We start from the raw sequence: 9,465 nt of genomic DNA, 5'->3' as shown, positions 1-9,465 counted from the left end.
GGATATAAATAACTAGCAAGGTAATTAAACTAGTTGATTTATTTATTTAAGCTCAAGAACCTAAAGGAGAGGCGTCCAACAAGGGGAAATCGAAGGTCATCGAGTAGCCGACTCGGAATTATTTTACCCAACATAAAGTAAGTCATTAAGCATATAGTTTGTATTAATTTAAATGGTCATAACGTCTATGTAATGATGCTGAATGGAATGATAAATATATATATACATGTATGTATGTGGTGATGAAAGTGTTGAATGAAAAGAAAAGAGGTGAGATGTATTGAGTTGTTGATCTCGGCACTAAGAGTGCGGGTATAAACATTTATGATCATGAGATTGGCGCTAAGTGTGCGGGTTTAAATTGTACAGCACTAAGTGTGCGAGTTTGATTATGTAGCACTAAGTGTGCGAGTTTGATTATGTAGCACTAAGTGTGCGAGTTTGATTATATAGCACTAAGTGTGCAAGTTGATTATATAGCACTGAGTGTGCGGACTTAATATATACTTTTGAATCACTATGGACACTAAGTGTGCGACATTATTGAGTTGATCACGGACAGCGGATCGGGTAAGTACCTCGAGTTCGTGACTAATAAGCGCTATGTTTATATTTGAAGTTGAGCTTGGTAAGTTTGAACCTATGTGACAATTATAATTGAAGTCACGTACATAAGATTTATCATGGAATAGGTGAAAGGTCGTTTAGTTGTATGATTGTAACGAAAATAAAATGATGTATGAAAATGCCTCAAATATCCTATTGATTAGTATATGGAATGTGAATGCATGACTTGGTATGAGCTTGAACCGATAGGTTTGAGGAACTATGGTATGGTTCGGTATGGATGGAGTAACTAGCCTCGTTCCATTTTGCTTCCTCTTATGATAATGTTATTAATGGATGGTAGTGCATTGCTTATGACTTACTGAGTTATATACTCACTCGGTGTTTCCTTGTCACCTATTTTAGGTTTCTTGGACTCGTCTCTTTTTGCGTGATCGGGCCGTCATCGGAGTCATCACACCGGCTAGCAACTTTTGGTATTTTCTTTTTAGTCGGTCTAGGAGAACATTTCGGCATGTATAGGCTAATATGTTTTGTTGAAATTTGGTATGTAAAATTTTAGCCATGCGAAAATGGCATAAATGTTCGGTTGGATTTGGTTTTATAACGTTAGGTCGTAAGTCTTGGTAATTCGATTTTCTTTTTATGCCATATGTCATGGCTGATTAATTTTGGTGTTAAGATTCATGATATGGCAATAGTGTAGTAGGGAGATGTTTGACAATGATTAGCCTTTGGTATGGCTAGTCATGATTATAATTTTGTGATATGTATGATGAATTACTAGATAGATCAATGAGAAATCACGAAATGGGCATAGTTGCTTCAGTAACAGATGCTGGCAGCAGCAGTGACGTGGGATTGAAAAATCACAAAAATTAGTAGGAATGGAATTAAATAGTGAATAAATTATGTAATCGAAGCTCGATGAGTCTATTTTCATATAGAAGTAACGAAACGATCATATGGACAGTATGTTAAGAGATATTCAGGTTCTCGTGAGACAGGGCCAGAACGGTTTCTGGGTTCCCTGTTCCGACTTTGGAAATTCATTATAAATTAACCAGAGATAATTAGGAGTCATGCAATATATTTATAGATTCCTCTCTGAGTCTAGTTTCTATAGAAACAAACGGCATCAGTATTGAAGCTTTGTGCAGGGAGTTATCCAAATCGTAATGCATGAAGGTCAGTGCAGTCGCACCCTGTAATAGGGGAGAATTTAACTAATAAACTGTACTAATTGGCCCGACCAAAAATTCTACAAAAATTCTACCATATAGGTATATGAGTCTAGTTCCAGGGAAAATTTACGGAACTGGATTTTGAGTTTCAGAACTCAAGATATGATTTTTAAAGCGACTAGTACGCAGATTGGCAGCTTGTCTGGGAAATATCAAATAAGTGGTTTGAAGTCTGTTAACACCTCGTGTTCGACTCCGGCGACGGTCTCGGGTTCGGGGTGTTACAGATGTGAGCTTGGAGCTTTCGCTTATAGACACCAAAAAGAAATCATCACCTCTGTCCTCGGCTACACTAGCATTAGTAACTTCGGCTTTCTTCTTTCCTTTCCTATCATTTTCGACATCTTTTTTTTATTTTGAAGTTTGCAACATTCTGTTTTAATATGGCTCATTTTCATGCAATAGCCACATTTCTTGTCACGGTTCTTGGATTTTGATCTTTCCCTTGACTTGCTTCGATCTGACTTTCTATATTGTCGTTTTCCCTTTGCAACTAGGACCGAGGCTTGCTCATCTAACTTTTTATTTGGGCCTAACTTGTTATTGAGTTTATCCTTACTTAGTATATTTCCCTTCATGTCTTCAAACGCGAGATTATTTCTCCCATAAATCAAGATTTCTCTAAAAGTTTTGCTAGAAGAAGGAAAAAAACATAACTACAACATAGTCTAATCCTCATCGCTGCTATCTACTTCAAGACTATTTAAGTCATTTAGAAGGGTAATGAACTCACTGATATGAGCCCTAATGGACACACATTTGGTGTAGCACCTTATACCCAACCCAATCACCAAAATTGGGTATCGAATGTCATGAATAACCTAATAACCTACCAAAATTTATAGAATAATTTATTCAAGTGTTTTGACCCTGTTATAATAAGAAATATAACTTTTAAAAGTTTATTTCTTTAACAATCTTAGTGGTATTTACAGTTTAAATTAAAATTTTAAAATTGTTACATTCAACCTAATCCCCGAGATGTGGCCTCTAAAGGAGCCCCTCTATACACATGAACAACTTCCATGCTAAACCCTTAAATTTGGTTGTGCCTGGCGTGGTCCCTCCACCTAATTTCCAAATCAAACATTTATCCTACAAACATGCAGTAAGTTCATAAGTTCAAATAAACTTAGTGATATTCTCTGAAACAGTGCAAAAAATATTTCATAATCTTTAAGAAATGAAATATAAATAAGAGATTTCAAACTCCCTATCTATCATTGGCCTTTCCGCAGATTTAGCTGGCATGGTATACGTCATGCCCTTTTCTTTAGCTCACCACTGGTGGACTTATTCTTTATCTTAGACACAAGTGCGTTCTTTACGGTAATAGTTCTTTATGGTCCCTGCCTAATTCCACCTCATCCTAGATTCCTTTTGTATCTTAACAAGCTTAACTCTCACATTTAACCCTACACTTGGATATAAAGTTTGTTGCCTACCACTGACTGTCATCTACTTATATTCTCCTGAAATTCAGATTATTATCTTGATTCGTTCTTCCAATACTAGATTAAACTTAGGATTTGTAACGCCCCAAATCCTGAAAACCCTGTTAGAATTGTTTTGTGTAATTACAACATGAAAGTATGGTTGGCTTAGTGATTTAATGCTCTGGGAGTGTCTGTGGAGCAATAGGTTCAAGTCCTGGCTTGAGCAAAATTTTGGTCTTTATGTGAATAAACCCTTGTTGGTTGCTAGTGGAATTTTAAATTAATGTGTATAGGACATGACAAAGTAAGCATGCTAGCCTAGTGGTAAGTGGCGTGTGGCATGTTCAAGGAGTCTGAGGTTCGAATCTCTGCTCATGCATAAGGGGGATTATCTTTGCTGCTTGCTTGGGGAGGTAGTGGTGGTTGATTGAAACTTTGATAAGGGGAGGGGATTTTGAATCAGTCAAGTGAGGAATTCGTGGAGAGAGTTATGGAGAGATAAGGGGAGTGGATCAAATAGTGTGGGGAAGGTGGTGTTTGGTAGAATGTGTAAAGCTCTGGAAAGCCAATTCGGTCATAGCTTTGTGTGTGTCGAAATTGTGTTGTGTGATAATCTCTTTTTCGTCAGTTCTCTTCTAGTCTTATTTTGCATTTTGAGGTAGTAGCCGAATTGACCTTTTGGGGATATTTCATTTTCCTTTTCCTTTCTACTTCAAACCTTAACCGAATATCCTTCTAACTGTGGTAAACACTCTTCTCTTCTCTTCTTCTTCTTCCCTTTTCTCAACATTTGTTACCTTTTCCTTGTTTGGCCGAATACCCTGAGTGAGGGACACTTCCTTTACTTCTTTCTTTTCTAGCTGATTCTTGCTGAGGTGCTATTGTAACTCTATGGTTTTCTAGGTAAGTGTTTGTGGTTTGCTCCCTTAGCCAAATTCCATTTGATCTTTCCTTAAAGATTCGACTTCTATGCTGCTTAGGCCGAATGGTTATTTTCTCTTCTTCTTACCATGGGGTGGTGCTCATCTAACACTTTGTTGTGTTTCGTGCGTTCGTTGCTAGAGGCTTGATTGCTATAATTAAAGGTATTGGCCCATTACCCTTCTTCTACAAGTGGTACCTTCTCTATTGGTAAGTACCTTAAATCCTAAATACAACTACACGGGACTGTAGAGTTTGATTAATGGGTTAACTGTTTCGTGTGGAGGTTGAAGCTTTGGGAAGAATACATGGACTTTAGGAGAAAAAAGGGTTCTACAATAGTTCGTCGGGTAAGTAGTGTGAATATGGTTAAAGTTTACTGCAAATGCCATAGTCTTTGGATTAACCGTGAATATGAATGATGGTGGGATTGTTGTGGTTGGCCATAGGTGCACTATCTACGAAGGGGTTAAGGCCACCTTGCATTATAGGTGTGTGAACAATATCGATTGATGTGAAACTGCAAAGGATGAAAAGCCAAAAAGTGGGTGGTTGACACCACACGGGTGTGTGGGCGCCCGTGTGACGGGCCGTGTTACAAAACATGGTCGTGGTATCGACAAGATGGCCATAAGCATTCTCATGGACTAGAACGAAACTGTGCCGAACTAGGTCGTGTGGGCCCGATGGGCTTGTGGGCCCACAAGAAAGAATCACACCAAGTTCGGTAAATATCGCGCTACGCTATGTGAACTACATGGCTAAGGCTATTTTTGGGCTTCGTGGGCCAGATGCACATGTCGGCCCACATAGGCCCGCATTAAGGGCTTGTAGGCCCATTATTACCGTTTGACTAATAAGGTTGCACGGGTCGCTTAGACGACCGTAGACAGACTGTTGGGTCAGTAAGTATTGTTATACCCTAATATGATGAAATGACCATTATACCCCTGTACGGTAAATTAACTAAAATACCCCTGTATTATATATGATTAATTCTGAGCATGTTATTTCTGCATACACGTATGTTATTTTGTTGCATTACATGAGATGGGTCATATGATTTTGGAGGAAGTGTACTGAAAGGCTATAAGCCTATTACTAGCAGCTTCGCTGCAAATACTGTTATAGTACCGAAATCGGTATGACTTGGTGTGTAGGGTTGGGTGGGTCGATTTTATCCCCAATGGTGTGCAGGGGTGGTATGGAGTTGGTGTGTAGTGGTTGGATTGGGTAGGACTCTTTGTTGCATACTGTACTGAAATGGGCTAAGGCCCAGACTGCTACTGTTACTGGAAAAAGGGGCTAAGGCCTTAACTGGAATAAAGAAGGCTTAGGCCTAGATTGCGTTTCTCTGATTATCTGCTATTTTGGGATTTCACACACTGAGTTTTCGTAAACTTACCCATCTGTTATATGTGTAGGAAATTTCTAGGCTTAGATGGATCAAGGCGACGAAGGACTCAGAGGTGGCCACTCTATGTAATACTTTACTATTGAATATAACTAAGATTTTATTTTTTGGTTTTTCATTGTAATAAGGCCATTTAAAGTTTATTTTTATTTTGGGGGATTTTATTATTCTATTTTACTTGCTAGTGATAGGGCTCGGGTTTCAAGAAAAAAAGAACAAACAAATGTTTTTCTGAAATCATCATGCTTATGCAATACGTTTTAAAAACTTCAATAACAGGCATGGTTTTAAAGCTCATTAATAAACTGGTATACCTAATGTTTTACTTAAACGACGTGAGTTTTCAAAATAAACTAGGCCTCTCATCCCTTTGTTAAGAACCCAATGATGTTTTATTAAAGAACGAACCTTTCGACAACTCGTGTTTTGAAAAGCAAAGCAATGTGACATCATAGTTTCAACCATAATGTCTAGGTCGAGTTTGGGGTGTTACATTTAGTGGTACCAGAGTCAAGTTACAAAACTCGGCTGTGGATTTGGTTTACCAAAGAAATAAATAAATTTTAATATAATTGTATGCAAACGATTTAAAGTGATTAGTATAATTTGGAAATGTTTTATTGAAGGAGTGGTACACCGAGTCTCTACGCCAATCCTGTAAGTCTTCTGACTGTTTTTACTAAGATAAGAATATAGAAATGCTATTATTGAAACTACTTAGGTAGTACAATGGTACTGAAACTCTTTAGAGTAAACCATGAACCGTAGTGCGACTGCGAGCTGCGAAAACAAACTCTAAATTAAAATTGTTCATAAGATATCTGTAATAAACACTAGAACAGTGAACTGACTAGCATAAAACTTTTAATACAGATAAAAAGCGCGACTATGAGAACTAGGGGTATTCGTGGTAGAGGCCACGACAGAGGCCGTAGAAGTACTCGGGCTGGGTCTTCGTCTTCTGGTTACTAGCTTAATGAGGAAGTTAGAGAGGCACTAGCTTCACCTATAGCTGAGACGGGGTCTTAGAATCGAGTAGCCGAGGACGACGCATGTCCCAAACAATGTTAAGGATTCTGGAAAAGGTTGCTGGCCTGGCACTGGTAATGGTAATGTGGGCCGTGGGTCGGTTACGGAACGACTCAGGTCTAATGGGGCAGAAATGTTCAGGGGTATTGCTGGAGTTGCCCCTAATGTGGCTGAGTATTGGATTGAGGCCATGGAACAGATCATGGATGACCTTGACTGTACTCCTGATCAAAAGCTAAAAGATGCAGTATCACTGTTAAGAGACGAGGCTTACAGTGGTGGCTCACTGTCAAAGAGGGCACTCAAGCCGATCGCTTGACCTGGAAAATTTTCAAGACCGCTTTCCAGGCTAAGTACGTGGGTGCCAGCTATGTAGATGCCCGCAGGAGGGAATTTCTGAATTTAACTCAAGCAGATAGGATAGTGGCTAAGTGTGAGGCTGAATTTTTACGGCTGAGTTGCTATGCATGGGGGATGGTGGCAACAGAATATGAGCGATGTGTCTAATTTGAGGATGGCCTTAGAGAAGGTCTAAGGGTTTTGATAGCTTCTCAGTGGGAGCGAGATTTCGCAGCACTAGTTGACAAGGCTAAAATTGCTGAGGATGTGACGCATGCTGAATGTTAGGGCAGAGATAGAGGTAGAGATAAAAGGTATGCTGAGCCCTCGAATTCCTTTCAGAGGTTGAAGAAAAAGCCCAGAGCTGATGGGCCACTCAGTGTTAGAGCCCCTGCTGTTGCTGCTACTGGATCACAGTTTTGTGCCGATTATGGAAAACGCCATTAGGGCGAATGTTGGAGGAAATTGGGTGCATGTCTGAGATGTGGATCATTGGAGTACCGTGTTAAGGATTGTCTACAGAGGCCTGAGCAGATGCAAGCTATTGGTTTGGGTAGTGTTGAGCGAGGTGGTCAGTATCCACCGAGAAGCCGTCGTTAGGCCAGGGGTGGAAATGGTATTGGCCGTTGTCGTGGAGCACTGGGCAGAGGTACTGGTCATACTGAGGTGAGGTACCCAGATTCAAGAGTTATTGGACCGTGGGTTTATCCAACCAAGTGTGTCTCTGTGGGGAGCTCCAATCTTATTTGTGAAAAAGAAAGACGGATCCATGCGTATGTACATCGACTATAGACAGCTAAATAAGCTGACCATTAATAATAAATATCCTCTACCGAGGATTGATGATTTGTTCGATCAATTGCAAGGAGCATCGATTTTCTCAAAGATAGATATGCGGTCGGGGTATCATCAATTACGATTTAAGGAGGCAGATGTGTACAAGACGGCATTTAGGACTCGTTATAGTCATTACGAGTTCCTAGTAATGCCTTTTGTACTGACCAATGCACCGATAGCTTTTATGGATCTGATGAACAGGGTGTTTCAACTCTATCTGGATCGGCTTGTTGTGGTATTTATTGACGACATACTGGTGTACTCAAGGAATGATGATGAACATAATGAACATCTTCGGGTTGTTCTGCAAACCTTGAGAGAGAAGCAATTGTACGCCAAGTTTAGCAAGTCAGAATTTTGGCTATATGAGGTAATGTTTCTTGGTCATGTGGTGTCTGCTAAGGGGATTAGGGTTGATCCTCGAAAAATTGAAGCTGTGGTGGAATGGAAGCAGCCTAGGGCTGTGTTAAAAATTCGCAGTTTTCTAGGACTGGCTGGGTACTATCGAAGGTTTGTAGAGGGGTTTTCATTGATTGCAGCGCCCTTAACTAAGTTGCTACGTAAGGATGTGCCATTTGTCTAGACGGATGTGCAACAAGAGAGCTTTGAGAAGCTCAAGAAGGTTTTGACTGAAGCTCCTATTTTGATTCAGCCGGAGTCTGGGAAGGAATTTATAGTTTACAACGATGCATCACACGTCGGTTTGGGTTGTGTGTTGATGCAAGGGGGTAAAGTGGTAGCTTATGCATCTCGCTAGCTTAAGACTCATGAGAGGAATTACTCAACACATGATTTGGAGTTGGCCGCTATGGTGTTCGCATTAAAAGTTTAGAGGCATTACTTGTACGGTGAGAAGTGTATCATTTACACGGATCACAAGAGCCTCAAGTATCTCCTCACGCAGAAAGAGTTAAACCTTAGACAACGTAGATGGATTGAGCTGCTTAAGGATTATGATTATTTGATTGAGTACCACCCTGGTAAGGCTAACGTGGTGGCTGATGCACTAAGCCGTAGGGCTAAGGTTGATCTAAGGGCAATGTTTGCTCGTCTTAGCTTATTTGATAATGGTGGCTTATTGGCTGAGCTCCAAGTTAAACTAGTGTGGGTTGAGCAGATTAAGAGAAAATAGTTGGAAGATGAATCGTTAAGTCTTCGGTTTCATCAGATCGAAAATGGTGATACTTTGGATTTTGGGCTGAATAGTGAAGGGGTATTTTGTTTTCGAGGCAGAATTTGTGTACCTAAGGATACTGGGTTGAGGCAGTCTATACTGCGAGAGGCGCATAGTAGCCGCTATGCTATGCACCCAGGTGGGAATAAGATGTACAGAGTTCTCCGTGAGAGATATTGGTGGCCAGGTCTTAAGCGTGAGATTACCGACTTTGTGGGGAAGTGTCTAACATGCCAACAGGTTAAAGAAGAAAACCAGTTGCCTTCTGGGTTGCTTTAGCCGATTAAAATTCTGATGTGGAAGTGGGAAAGAGTAACTATGGATTTTGTGAGTGGGCTACCCCTAATACCTTCTAAGAGAGATTCGATATGGGTTATAGTGGATCGGTTGACTAAAACTGCCCATTTTATACCGATACACTCAGATTATTCATTGCAGAAACTAGCTAAGCTGTATGTATCCGAGATAGTGAGACTGCATGGGGTACCAATTTCTATAATATCT

General features: G+C 40.1%; 1 protein-coding gene across 1 annotated transcript; it reads left to right on the top strand.

Moving 5' to 3' along the window:
• Window positions 1-7,842: 7,842 nt before the first annotated feature.
• Window positions 7,843-9,240, top strand: LOC107961017 (uncharacterized). Its single transcript, XM_016897262.2, has 3 exons — window positions 7,843-8,157; window positions 8,773-8,880; window positions 8,956-9,240. Exons 1-3 carry the CDS (start codon window positions 7,843-7,845, stop codon window positions 9,238-9,240), a joined length of 708 nt encoding a protein of 235 aa, XP_016752751.2.
• Window positions 9,241-9,465: the final 225 nt, after the last annotated feature.

This window comes from Gossypium hirsutum, chromosome A05, assembly GCF_007990345.1.
Source record: "Gossypium hirsutum isolate 1008001.06 chromosome A05, Gossypium_hirsutum_v2.1, whole genome shotgun sequence".
Taxonomy (NCBI): Eukaryota; Viridiplantae; Streptophyta; class Magnoliopsida; order Malvales; family Malvaceae; genus Gossypium; species Gossypium hirsutum.
Note: the sequence above shows the minus strand (reverse complement) of the source record. Positions and strands in the feature narration are given on the sequence as shown.